This window comes from Balaenoptera borealis, assembly GCF_965194805.1.
Source record: "Balaenoptera borealis genome assembly, chromosome: 18".
NCBI lineage: Eukaryota > Metazoa > Chordata > Mammalia > Artiodactyla > Balaenopteridae > Balaenoptera > Balaenoptera borealis.
In genome coordinates this window covers 10,221,867-10,236,634 of record NC_138877.1, presented here as the reverse complement: position 1 = coordinate 10,236,634, position 14,768 = coordinate 10,221,867, and the positions used below count along the sequence as shown (strand labels likewise).

The window sequence follows — 14,768 nt, the reverse complement described above, 5'->3', positions numbered from 1 at the left end:
ATATAGTGTGTGTATATACACATATCTCCAAACTCTGATCTCTGATCTGGATAGGAGAGTTGCAGTTCAAAAGGGAAATTTATGTTCTAAGCTCCCTTAAAAATTAAGAAGCCAGGTCTAAACAATAAAGTTTCTTACCCTTGCCAAAGAGTATACTGTTACAAAATTCTTTTATGTTTCAATTATCACTTAAATAATGCTTTTGTCCTATATATCAATAGTTTCTAGAATTGATTAAGTTCATGCAAATAGAAAGTAATAACAAAGTATACCTGAGCCTCTAAAAGCTAGCTTTGTCCAAGTCTCTTTCTGAGGAAAAGAGCTGCAGGCAATTCTTCAACATGAAGAAGCACAGTACCCCAACCACAACTAACTAGACCAAAAGTAATGAGCTGGAAGTAAAACCAATCACCAGTGACTATGGCAATATCAAGACCAACTATCAGCTATGCTCTCCAGGAACAGGGAGGAGAGATGCATACAGAGAAGCAAGCAGGGATTCATAAAGAATGAAGACTTATTCTTTTTGAGCTATTAAAGAATCTTGAACAATAATCAACCACTATTAGAGATCACCAGGATAACAGCACAATTTCCAATTCTTGGAAATACTAGAACACACAAACACACACACATAACACACTGCTGTTAGGATGCTTTTACCATGCTTCTCTGCTTCCCTGTGCCAAATAAAGCAATACTTCTGAAAATTTTCGAGTCAATACTCATAATCACAGAAGAAAGTAAAGAGTGCTATGGACAATCCTGTTGAAATGCCTTTGGAATTTCCCATTGGACCTTAAATTTTCATGAATTACTTATCCTATGCCATAATATGCCAAGGAACTGTTTTACTGTAAAACTGTTTTCATTAAAATCTTTAAGGGCTTCCCTGGTGGTGCAGTGGTTAAGAATCCGCCTGCCAATGCAGGGGACACAGGTTCGAGCCCTGGTCCGGGAAGATCCCACATGCCGCGGGGCAACTAAGCCCGTGCGCCACAACTACTGAGCCCACGTGCCACAACTACTGAAGCCTGCGCGTCTAGAGCCCGTGCTCCACAACAAGAGAAGCCACCGCTATGAGAAGCCCGTGCACGGCAACGAAGAGTAGCCCCCACTCACCACAATTAGGGAAAGCCCACATGCAGAATGAATACCCAATGCAGCCAAAAATAAATAAATTAAATTAAAAAAAAAAAAGAAAAGTATATATACAATTCAAAAAAAAAAATCTTTAAGCAAAACTGATGCTTCAGAGAGAAACACCATGCTCACCCTACATTTTCATGAATCTTCTAAAACCAATCAATGCTTTCTCCCAGGAAATGAGAATCTAAACTGAATATTTTAGACTTAAGATAACCCAGACATTATTTCCTCAAAACTTAAAAGATTCCAACTATTACATAAATCAAGAAACAGTTATTTTTCTGTCTTCCAGAATATTTATCAGAAAAATCTCAACTCACGATCTGATGTGTGGGAAATCCTCTTCAATTTTACTTCCTGTGTTTTTGAAAATCTGGAGTGCAGCTTCTGCTACTTTTTCATCATCCATTTTCAGACAAGCCAGGAGAGATTCAAATGTTTCAGCAGAATGAAACGAGATGGGATGTGTAAATGAGAGTACCTAAAAAATGATCATAAAAAATGATCTGTAATCCTTTTCACCTTTATAAATCTCAAATGTTACATATTAGAAATACTACAAATCCAAGAAAATACAAAAATAATTATGCTAAAAAATCAATAAGAGCACTATAAATAAAATTTAAAACTTACTCAAATATATAACAGAAATGTTCTTGTGTAGGAAGACTGTACAATCTAAAGAAACAATTACCTTCAAAATTAAATTACATGTTAACATAATTCTACTCAAAATAATCTGGATTTGGTTAATGTTTGGGGAGGGGGGTGGAGGAGAATGAAGGTAGGAGAAAAGGAAAATGAGAAGAGAGAATTTTAAAAAATACCTCTATGATTCTAAACAAAGGTCATTAGAAGAGACCAGCTAATAACATTTTCAGAAAAAAGTAATCTAGGGAAGGGGGTAAAACACCAGACAATAAAAGATATTGTAAGGTTACAATAATCAAATCAACATGGTACTAACATTAGAAGCAACAAAAAAAAGAAAAAATAAAGCAATAAATAGAGCTTACCATATATAAGCACTTAAGATAGGGTGTAATAGATCATAAAGATGGTAACAGAAAATAACTGAGAATGGATGGAATTTTTATTTTTAATAAATAGTCCTGGTAAAGGTGGATAGTTATTTGGAGGAAATCAAATTAGGCCCTCCCCTACAATACACAATTTCAAAATAAATTTTAGCTGTGTTGTTTCAAATTTAAAAATCACAAACAATAAAAACCCCTCTGAACATGACAGGACTTTTAAGCTTAAAATAAATAATTAGACTCAAACGTAGAATGTAAAAACAAGCAAGTAGTAGAAAAACGTATTATGCATAATGCCATATTTATAAGACTGAGAAACAAGCAAAATAAGTGATGTTATTTAGAGATATACACATAGACATAAATGGAAAATCTATACTGAATAGTTAAGAGAATAATAAACTCCAAATTCAGGACAATCAGACCTGGGAGATGTGGGGTAAAAAGCCACTCAGTGAACTTCAACAGTATTAATATTCTATTTAATTTGAGTTATCATTCCTTTTACTTTCTATTAGTATTCATTTTATTACTATACTTTATAACTTACATATAACAGAATACATTTTATTTTTTTATATATCAAATATGTCCTATAAAAAAGCCAAGGAAATTAAAAGCTCACTTAAGTCAGTTAAAAAAACAAAAGATTGAGATGTCAGTAGAAAATGAACACAGGATAAAAGTAATGAATTCACCACAGAGAAGACACTAATGATCAACATATGAAAGGTGGATCTAACTAGCAATAATTATACAAATTAAAACATTATTTTTCGCTTATCAGATTAGTAAAACTCTTAAAATTTTATACTATTCCAAATTTGTGAAGATAGGAGATAGGCACCTTCATACACTGTTTACTGAATTATATGTACTGTATGAGTACGATTTCTCTGTAAAGGAATTTGAATACACATATATCCAAGAATTTTGAAAGTGGTCATTCTCTTTGACCCAGTAATGTCCTTCTAGTATTTAAAAAAAAAAAATAAAAGAAAGAAAGACATTAGCAGGAGATCTTAGATATATTTACCTTAGCAGTAATAAAATTAGAAAAATCTAAATATCCAACAAATATGAAAATAGTTGGGAACACTATGATATCCCCAAAATGAAATAATCACCATTTCAAAAAATAATGTTTATTATTATTTTTAGTATGAGCCAGACACTCTGCTAAGACATTAAGTACGTGATTTAATTTAGTCCCTGTGAGAGAAGTACTGTTACTAACTCCATTATAGATGAGGAAACAGAGGCAATTAACTTAAAGCATACATCTAAAATCAGATCTGTTTTTTGACACTCTTAAAAATACTGTCTTAAAAAACATTGAGAAAAATGCTTATAATTTATTATGGGAAAACAGTCAAGATACGAAATTGTATTTTCAGTCTGATCTCAACTATATAAAAGTGTACATTTTTCTAAAGATGAAAAGGAAACAAAAGATACTTATGAATGATAGGCTTCTCAATGTTTTCTTCTTTATTATTTTATATTTTCAATGTTATCAACAATTAACTGATATTTTTGTAATCAGTAAAAGGTAGTAGTATATTTTAGCTAACAAAATAACACACAAAACGGACTTTAAAATTTTGATTCTTCCTGTGGTAGGGGTAAGCAAGTTCTTTGTTCACTAATGAAAGCTTCAAATTATAATCCTTAATATAATTAATACTAGGTTATATTATACAATTTAAACCTGAGAATACTTAGCTTACATGTTAGAATAAACATGCAATTTCAAAATTACCTAAAAATGATTAAGAAAATTTTACTTCAGGTTCTATAAACCTAAAGAAGCAAATCTCAAGTCTAAAAAATCCAAACTATACATGTTTAACAATTGTCTAATTAGGCACTTAATTTCACCTTAAGCATATTTACCTTAAGCAGTTCAAGACCTGCCCTGATGGCTTGATCAGTCGGAACACCCTCATCTTCATCATCTGCTGTTCCATCTATTGATTTGTTCACTTGCTTTATAAGGGCACTAAAGTATGAAAAAATAATTTTTTTTCATTTTTTTTAAACTCTTCTATTAGCAATGTCTAAGAAAAATAATCCTGAACATTTTCTACACAGACCACAACTAAACTACATAAAATTTGATACAGCTGTTGCCCAACCATTATGGCAAAACAGAGAGCTATAGTAAATATAGCTTCTTTTGGAAACGATATTTTCCTTTGTCCATTCAAATGAGGTCAAAATGTTATCTGATTTGCTGTTTATTAATGCTATATTTTTATTCTTGTATTTTCCGTGTAAAGTTTATGCCTAAACATGTGAATGATAATAGATGTTTTCTAACTATCTAAAGTTCATTATTACTCCAGTCAGTAGAAAACGTATACTGAAATAAAGGATAAATGGCAACATTAAGCACTTTCAAACCATCTAGCAAATATTACTGTGTCTGGCACTGTTATAAAAGCCAGAAAGGCCTCCTCCTGAAAGGTGTAAAAATGCCACATAACAGACATACAATAAATCCTCACTAGAACATTCAGAATAGATCAAAAAGGAAACACGTTTTGAAATTTTCTTCTAAAAACAAGCTTATGTGATTTTAAAATAATCATTTGTAATGCACTATTATTGAAAATAATCATTCGCTCTGACAGGTATTTGTTCTTTTTAACAAAAAAAACAAGTAACAAACAGCAGGTTAGAGACATAATAATATCAAAATATAAGAAAATTCAATTATTCAATGTTCCTTAAAATGTTTAGTAGATCTACATTTCTACAAAAATACTATGTACTCAAATCTAAGGTCAAGCTACAAGTCAAATATACCTGTCTTCCTCGCAGCGTCCTCTTAAATTTATCATTCCCTTAACGATTAGTATCTTTGAGGATGTTTTGTCCTTTTCTGCCCGTTTTCCCTGATTAACTGATTCTCATAGCTCCAACTACCCCAAATAAAAATCTTCAGCCTGAATCCTCTTCCCATATTTTGATCAGTCCCAAGGTTTTTTTTTTACCTAGATGTACCACAGGAATGAAAAATACCATATATCCAAAATTAAATTCATTATTTTCTTCCATGAGTAAGAGCATGAAGCTCTCAGTCTAGTGAGGGAAGGCCAAAGGCCAAAAATAAGCAAACAAATACATTAAAATCAGGGAACAATAAGGACTAGAAAGAAGGCTAAGACAAGAAGACAAGACCCTTGGTTAGCCAGGGCAGTCAGGAAAGGCATTCCTGAAGAGGTACAATTGAGCTAGTAACCAAAGAACAAGAGTCAGTGATATAAAAAAATCTATGAGAAAAAACATCAACCTGGAAAACCAAAGAGAATCAACTGAAAAACTATTACAAAATACTAAGACTTCAGTGAGGTGACACCAAGAAAACACTAAAATTCGACTGTGCTGTTCTGTATTAGCCAAAGCCACCTAAAAAATACAGGCGGGTGAGGGGTAGAAGAAATCTATTTATAATGACAAGTCAAAATATACAAAATAACTAGGAATAAAAAGTTTTAGGGGCTTCTCTTATGGCACAGTGGTTAAGAATCCACCTGCCAGGGCTTCCCTGGTGGCGCAGTGGTTGAGAATCTGCCTGCCAATGCAGGGGACACGGGTTCAAGTCCTGGTCTGGGAAGATCCCACATGCCACGGAGCAACTGGGCCCGTGAGCCACAATTACTGAGCCTGCACGTCTGGAGCCTGTGCTCCGCAACAAGAGAGGCCGCGATAGTGCGAGGCCCGCGCATCGCGATGAAGAGTGGCCCCCACTTGCCACAACTAGAGAAAGCCCTCGCACAGAAACGAAGACCCAACACAGCCATAAATAAAATAAATAAATAAAATTTGAAAAAAGAAAATGCTCCCTATTTAAAAAAAAAAAAAAAAAAAAAAGAATCCACCTGCCAATGCAGGGGACACAGGTTCGAGCCCTGGTCCAGGAAGATCCCACATGCTGCAGAGCAACTAAGCCCGTGTGCCACAACTACTGAGCCTGTGCTCTAGAGCCTGCGAGCCACAACTACTGAGCCCTCGTGCCGCAAGTACTGAAGCCTGCGCGCCTACAGCCTGTGCTCCACAACAAGAGAAGCCACCGCAATGAGAAGCGCGCGCACGGCAACAAAGAGTAGTCCCCGCTCACCACAACTAGAGAAAGCCCACGCGCAGCAACGAAGACCCAACACAGCCAATAAATAAATAAATGAATGAATAAACTTATTTTAAAAAGTTTTAAATGCACAGAATCTGTACATAACTTCTGAAATTATATTAAGGGAGCATAAAGATTTGAAAAAATCAGGACAAGCATGGAAACACAGTATTACACAAATGGTGTTTTTCACTACATCTCAGAGGAACACAACTTGGTGTGGGACAAGATTCAACAGACACATTCTATAGCTCATCTGGAAAAATTAATTAATGTTTGGGAACATCTAGTATATTTTAGGGGAGGAGGGATGAAAGAACTTTCTCAATGAGATAAAAATGTATCATAAAAGCCTCAAAAGACAAAGAAACCAAGGCGAAAATCCAGTAAGACCCCAAATATAAGAATTTATGCTGTAATGAGGGAACATCTCAAATCAAATGGGAAGGTATCAATTTTTCAATAAATGGAGTTGATACAACTAGCTATCAGGATTTTAAAAAAGAATGGATCTCTATCTCCACCTTGCATCGAAATGAATTCCAGACCAATTAAAGACTAAATGTAAAAAACATAACCACTTGATATGATACCAAAGGCAAAAGAAATCATAAAGGAAACAAATAATAGATTATATAATTTAATATTTATTAATGTCAAGCACAAATTTAAAAGGCAATCAAACTGTGTTACTAGCCTTACTTTATAAAGCATTCATATAATCAATAAGAAAAAGACAATTCCTCTAAGCCACTCACAGAAAAATAAAAAGAAACACAATTAGCCAAGAAACACATAGGGAAAAAACGTTCAACCTTATTCACAATTTTTTGTTTTTTTTTTAAATAGTACCATCATTCCCCTATAAAAAGGCAAAGACTGAAAAGGTTAAGTCACTATCAGGAAGAGTTAGGTGAATTGGACACTCATTGACTACTGGTGGGGAACAAGAGTGGAATCTTTCTGCAGCGTGGTGGCTAAAGCAAGAGGGCGCTGGAGCCAGACTTCCTCAGTTTAAATGCCGCTAGCTATTTCCCAGCAGTGGGAAAGTTACTCAAACATCTGTGTAGCTCACTGTTCCTTACCTGTAAAATGGGAATAAAAATATTTCTTGCCTTATAAAGTTAAGAAGTGAGTTAAAACACGTAAAACACAGAGAATCAGCCCAGGCGTGTTATAAGCACTAATGGCTACTACCTGTTACTATTATTTATGTTTGAACATTTCTTCTGTAACACCATGACCTACTAACTGCTAAAGTCAAAGACCTGTTTTGGTCCTCAGTCTTTCTGTTCATCACACATATTACTGCTGGAAACTTTTTCTACCTCAAGTTTCAAAATACTGCAATAACCTGGTTTTCTTACCTTTCTGTAATTTTTCTACTGTTAAAAAAAATTCCAAGGTTCTGTCCATGATCTTTTGATCTTTTTAACTTTTTTCTACATAATCTTGCTCAGGGAACTATCTATTCTCACAGTTTCACTTTAAATTCAATTTGCCTTGATTAAAAAATAATTGCGTCTAAATAACCAGCACATCCTTTCTTACCAGCTCCTTTCATTCTTTTCATGGTAATACTATTCATCATCTGGACTTGACCCCGTATACTTGTGACTCCTCCCTTTTATTCCTCATTTCCAGTAAGATGACCCATTTTTCACATTGTTCTTTCAAAACCTTCCTCAAATATGTTCTTTCCCTTCCATCCCACTACCACCATCCACAGACAATTATAACAACATCTTAGCAGTCTATCTCTTTGACTTCCCTCCTCCTATCCATCATCAATCATTCCTGGTTCTCAAAAGAGCAAAGAACAAAGTAAAAGCTCTAAAGTTAGATCTTAAAGGCTTTCCACAATCTGATCCCAAATGCTTTTTTAGAATCACCTCATAACACTTTTACACTTCTCCATATTGTACTTTAAATAGATGGCAATCATTTTCTAAATATCCTTGTTCTTTCTTATCCCAGTTAGCTTGGCTTATATTAATCTCAATACCTAGAATACTCCTCCCATTTCTGTAGAAGTACAATCTTACCCCATTCTTCTTCTTAGGTCAAATACTACCCCCTATGAGCAATCTTCTTTCAGTCCTCTGAACACTATCTGCACCAATTTTATAGAACTATAATATAATTTCCTGATTAAAACTCTTTATTCCCTTACTCAACAGAAGGTTGATGAAAAGCAGAAAATATGCTTTGCCAATACCTAACTAGCATTACTTCAAATATATTGTAGAAGGCATGGGATTATTTATTTAATTAATGAATTTCAGTCTGATTCAGATTCTTCCTTGTACTAATATAGAAGGTTCTGGTTTTTTGTTTTGTTTCCTTTTGTTTTTCAAACTGAAGAACCCTTTCTTCAAATGAAAAATGATGCAAGAGGAGTCCAAAGTGACAAATGGGCATCCAAAGTAGGGTCTGTCTCCCTACTCTATGGAGGGTCACAAGTGAAAAGCTACACCCTATGCCCTCCTCAAAAAAAAAAAAAAAAAAACCCAAAGGGGCTTTACTGAGTACAGAGTGTACCATTAGTATTATTTATTTTAGATTCCAATATACCTCTGAAAGGTACTACTGATCACTAATAAATCAGTATGCTATATATATATTGTATAAGTACTTTCTTTTTTCAACCAGTTGAAAGATTTTAGGAAAAGTTATTAAAAAAAAAAAAAAAGAAAAGGAGACTTCGCTGGCGGTCCAGTGGTTAAGACTCTGTACTCCCAATGCAAGGGGCACAGGTTCGATCCCTGGACAGGGAACTAAGATCCCGCATGCCACATGGTGCAGCCAAAAATAATTAATTAATTAAAATAAAATAAAATAAAATAAAATAAAATAAAATAAAATAAAATAAAATAAAATAAAAACTAAAAAGAAATAAATAAATAGAAAAGAAAAGAGCTCTTCCCACATTTTACAAAACCAAGTACAGATACAAAAAGAAAGTATTTTCCAAGATATCACAGTCAGGTGATAAAGTTTCAAACCTGAAACTTTAAATGAAGGTTGTTTTAAAAATAACATTTTCAGTTCTCAGATATCTGTGAAAATGCATCATATGTTGTTTTACAACATATTCACTTAGTTTTCTTTTCCTGAGAACAGAACTGCAATTTGTTTCTATTAGTTAACCTATGCAAGCTAACTAACTAGTATACTAGTAACAGACAAAAACTAGGCTTGGATTGACAAATTCTCATCCAAATTGAAAGAGTACCTAAATTAAAATAAATAACAAGAAAAACTAAATACATACATATATATATACAGAGGAGTGTATGTATATATACAAACATATACATATATATGAATAGATCTATTTACAGATATCTACAGATTAGGGTATAGCCATTACGTACATACATAAACCTATACTATGAGTGCCTTACTCAATAATGAGCGCAGGTACCCAATAATGATTGACTACTAAAGCATGAATTAATTAATAGTGATGAAAATTCAATATTTTAATATACAAATACCTGATAGATTCAGTATCTATGTGCACAGGTGCTATCCTCTCCAAGAGAAACTTGATCATTTCCAGAAAAGGATTTGTAGGCTGTTTGGGGTTGCCCAACTTCTTAGTTATTTCACGCTGTAATGTAGATTTTTAAAATATTAAAAAAGTATTTTTAAATAATTCATTACATTAAAATGTTAAGAACCTATAATAATTAAAACCATGTAGTATTGGTGTCGGAATAAACAAATCAATAGGAACAGACTAAGAATTTAGCATAGGAGAAAGGTAATATTTCAAGTAAGTAGGAAAAAGATAGATTATTCTATATATTGTTATATTGAAATACCTGAACAGACATTTAGAATAAAAGCAGAGTTATATCCCTATCTCACAACTTATACCAAAAATATTCCAAAACGAAAACAAATACGAAAGAATAAAACCAAGGGTCAGTGGATACACAAACTTCAACAAGCAAAATTATTAGGGGAGCTCATTAAAACTACAGATTCCTGGCTCTCATTGTGAAGATTCTCATTTAGTCAACCTGGCGTAGAGCCAAGAATCATCTTTTTTAAAAAAGAATTTAGGACGATACATGGGCAACAGATTTAAGAAATACTGACATCAGGGACTTCCCTGGTGGCGCAGTGGTTAAGACTTCGTGCTCCCAATGCAGGGGGCCCGGGTTCAACCTCTGGTCAGGGAACTAGATCCTACATGCATGCCGCAACTAAAAGTTCGCATGCCACATCTAAGGAGCCCTCAAGCCGCAACTAAGGAGTCCGCGTGCCACAACTAAGACTGAGCGCAATGTAAATAAATATTAAAAAAAAAAAAATACTGACATCAGTAAACATTTTCATTGACCTGCAATAGAATGGGATTTCATAAGCAGGACTCCAAAGGCAAAAACCTTGAGGAGACTGCTGATAGACTTAGCGAGATAACAAAACTATAGTATGTAAAGGACATCATAAACAAAATGAAAAGGGAAAACTACAACAGATAGAAAACTATATCTGCAGCTTAATTAACATACAGTGCCATGACATACTAACAAATCAGCGAGATAAAGACAAGTATTCCAGAAAAATAGGCAAAGACTAAAAAACACACAATTTACAAAAGAAATAAGAATAGCTAATACACTGAAGGAGAAAAAATGGTCAGATGACTAGCAACCAATTTTACAAATCCTATCAAAATAATGATGTTTTTGTTTGAGTTTTGCTTGTTCCCAACAGTGATAACTGGTCAATAATGAATTTATCCTAAAGAAATGAAATCAAGACTGTGTAAAATTACTTAGCTATAAAGATTAAGTATTCTTTACATTAATCAAAAACTGGGAAAAAGGGGGCTTCCCTGGTGGCGCAGTGGTTAAGAATCTGCCTGCCAATGCAGGGGACACGGGTTCGAGCCCTGGTCTGGGAAGATCCCACATGCCGCGGAGCAACTAAGCCCGTGAGCCACAACTACTGAGCCTGCGCGTCTGGAGCCTGTGCTCTGCAACAAGAGAGGCCGCGACAGTGAGAGGCCCGCGCACCGCGATGAAGAGTGGCCCCCGCTCGCCGCAACTGGAGAAAGCCCTCGCACAGAAACGAAGACCCAACACAGCCAAAAAAAAAAATAAATATAAATTAATTAATTAAAGAAACGTTTAAAAAAAAAAAAAAACTGGGAAAAAATTTAAATGTGTAACACAAGTGGGCCGTTCAATAAATTATGGTACACATACTCAATGGTGTGCTATGTTGCTACTAAATATAATACTGCAAAAGACTAATTAATGGGAAAGTAAAATGTACAAAGATACATGTATAATATAAACATACACCATAATATTAGCAACTGTCTCGATAGAGGAATTACAGTTTAACAAGTATTGTTATTTTTGTGATATTTTCTAAATTCTATGTAACGAATTACAAAAGGGGGCAAAAAAAGATTTCGAGGTTTCTCCAAACATGAGCTCTTTTTAAATTTCTCTCCTTACCACACAACCTTCAGCCTGTTTGCAGGAGCATGTTGGACTAACAAGTACTTCTAACTGTTTTCTTATTTTCTCATCATCTTCTAACACCTGTGTGAATTTCTTCATGAAATCCTGAGCCTTACCAGGATCTGGCAAATTTCCTTAAATTAAATTAAAATTCAATTAAAATACAATTTTAGAAATTTCTCAAAATAATAAATGAGATCAACATTTTTCATTCTTTTTATTACTTTGATGAATAATCCTAACTTACAAATTCATTTAATTTAATGCGATAAAAATCGTAGAGCACCTTCAATAATAAATTTTCACAAATAAAAATCTGTTTCCTAGAAACATAAAATAAGATCATTGTGAAGGACCATCTATGCAGAGAAAGACCAAACTGGCTATTTCTAAATAACTCCTTATAATACTTAAAGGCATTAAATGTCTACCTGAATAATACCAATTTTATTACTATCCCTTGAGCTTGCTGTATACATTGTTCTTTTGCAATTCAGAGCAAGAGATGAAGATCAATCAGTTTTACCAAGAAGAAACCATTTTCCTGTACTGCACTGTTTACTGTTAAACTATCCAGAGATAATGTACACACACACGCATGCTACTTGGCACCAACACATGCCGAGCGACACGTTCCAGGTGTTACTGCTGGGTAGGCCATTATCGCACGAGAAAGGATGAGTTCTTGCAGAATCAAAGATGAGTTTTATACTACTCTCCTAATACATCATGTATCAAAACACTTATGAAAGCTAATAAAATATTCATCCTAGAATCATTTTTTTCTGGCTACTCACAACTGTGAGGGAGAACAAGACTAGGTAGGATCCTTCTAATAACAGAAATTATAATATAGAACTATGGACTCTAATAAAAGTAGTAGAAATGTGTAGAATCTTAAAATATGAATACAGTAAATGCAGTCTTCAAGTTCATATACAACTCTGAAATTCCATTTTAAGTCTTGGCTAGATGACTGAATATAGTAAGAACAAATTTTCCTCCTAACTACTTGACTGTATGACATTTCCATATTTCTAGAGTACAAAAATTCTACTGTACTGTTTGTCAATAGTTTTGGAAAATGTCACTTTACAGCCCCTCCATAACATATAGGCATCATATTAAAGGCTACAATAAAGCATACCATTTAAGAAACAAAACAAAAAGAAAGTGAAATGAGGATAGAGGGAGGGGGAGGGAGAGAGAGGGAGAGAGGAGGGAAGGACGGAGATAGAGGGAGAAAGGGAGGAAGGGAAAAACAACAACAAAAAGCCCCTTTAATTCAGGATTCTACAAACGTACTAGACCATGGAACTCTTTTTTCTGATGATACTATTAACACCTGCAGGATATTGGCATTCCTCACAACAGAATTTGGGAAGTACTGTACTTGTTGGAAGAAAATGGATAGGGGGTTAAAAACAGAAAGAATATAGGAGACGATCTCCTTTAGGGGACAATGTCTGCAGCCAAACAACCAGGGAAATAGTTGTTAAAAAGCAATAGCACAAAATCACTTGCTTTAAGTTACCCAAAGGGACTGAAAACTAATTTATGTTTAACTGCTCAGGACTAAAAGATATTTTGGTCTTTTTGGGAAATTTCTACTCATGCTAAAACTTCTATCACTTAGTCTAATACCCAGTGAATTAGGTTACTGTTCTCTTTGGTGTCTTAGCATTACTTCCACACACATCTCGGAATATTTGTTAACATCTCAAAAATCCATCTAAGAACTCTTCATTACTACCACGTGGAAGCTCAGTAGAAGCATTCCTCCAGGTGTTCCTGATTTTCCCTCCATCCATATGCTATACACAGTGATCTCTGAGGTGAGAGGAAAAGCAAATGACCTACAAAAACCGCTACTTTTTCCTACCCCTGCCCTGAACAAAGGAGATGTGCTACACAATCCTTTAGTATTTACTGTTAAAGGCAATTAAATAACATTTTATTTAAAATCACTGAAAGCAAAAAAGCAAATTAACTTTTTTTTCAAAGAAGATCTTTCGTAGTTATTAGGTATATCTTTCATTGTAAATTTTGGCTCAGAATGAAACTAGCTTCAGATAGATTCACATTAGACCAAGCAATACCAAAGCACAGACGCAGTTTTTAACAGCAAGGTTACGCAGTAATTTGAATGTATTCTCAAAAATAAATTTATGTAATAAAACCCAGCTCTTGCTCGTATCAACACACAAAATAATCCTGTGTAGTATGCAAAATAAATGAAAATCAGAAAAAAAAGGAAAGCTGAGCGTGTTGGGGGGGAAAAAAAAATCAATCAAAAAACTTTAATCTTTTCCTGTATTATCATAGCCTAAAATGGAACTCCAAGAAACACTTTATATTATCTGAAAGAAATGTTTCAAATAAACCTTAAATTTTACATATAATATTTGAAATAACTTACTTGTAATAACCATCACTTTTGAAAATATGGCCTTGACACTGGCATCTGTCTGTAAATCACACAAAAAAATGCAAAATTAAAATCTCCTGTACCAAATGTACCACACTAAAACAAGATGTAAATAATAGGGGAAATGGGGAGATGATAGGGGTATATGTAAACTCTGTACTTTCTGCTCATTTTTCTGTAAACCCAAAACTACTCTTTTAAAAAAGTCTTTTAATTTTAAACAATTAGTAAATAGTAAAAAAAAATCTCCTATCAATAATCTTCATTGTATTCTTCAGAAAGTTAAGTAAGCATAACCCACTCATGCTCTCGGCCCACACCCTGACCACCACTATATGCTCCTTCTTTAGCCATGTTTAAACTCCAGATGAACTGAATGGAAGGTAGAAGTGAAGTCATACTCCACTGTCGTCACCTCTTCCCTTGTCCTGTGTTGTCAGCCTCCAAAACAAAAACAGATGACTGCTACATCAACCTTTTGGGACACAGAGATATTTTGTTTTTCTTAAGTACTCAAAGAGCAAGACAAC

At 34.2% G+C, this 14,768-nt stretch overlaps 1 protein-coding gene across 7 annotated transcripts in view; it reads right to left on the bottom strand.

Annotated features, from left to right (window-relative positions):
- The window catches only part of PDS5B (PDS5 cohesin associated factor B), a 201,216-nt gene that overhangs the window by 67,121 nt on the left and 119,327 nt on the right, over positions 1 to 14,768 (bottom strand). For 6 of the 7 annotated variants that reach the window (XR_014236915.1, XM_082365275.1, XM_082365273.1 and 3 more), the window contains exons 15-19: positions 14,230 to 14,278; positions 11,805 to 11,944; positions 9,822 to 9,937; positions 4,083 to 4,188; positions 1,470 to 1,630 (exon numbers count right to left, since the gene is read on the bottom strand). Coding sequence is in view for 6 of the 7 variants with exons in the window: in XM_082365275.1 (XP_082221401.1) it covers positions 1,470 to 1,630; positions 4,083 to 4,188; positions 9,822 to 9,937; positions 11,805 to 11,944; positions 14,230 to 14,278 (572 nt within the window). In the remaining variant the exon portion in view is untranslated. The other variant, XM_082365278.1, reaches the window with a different exon arrangement.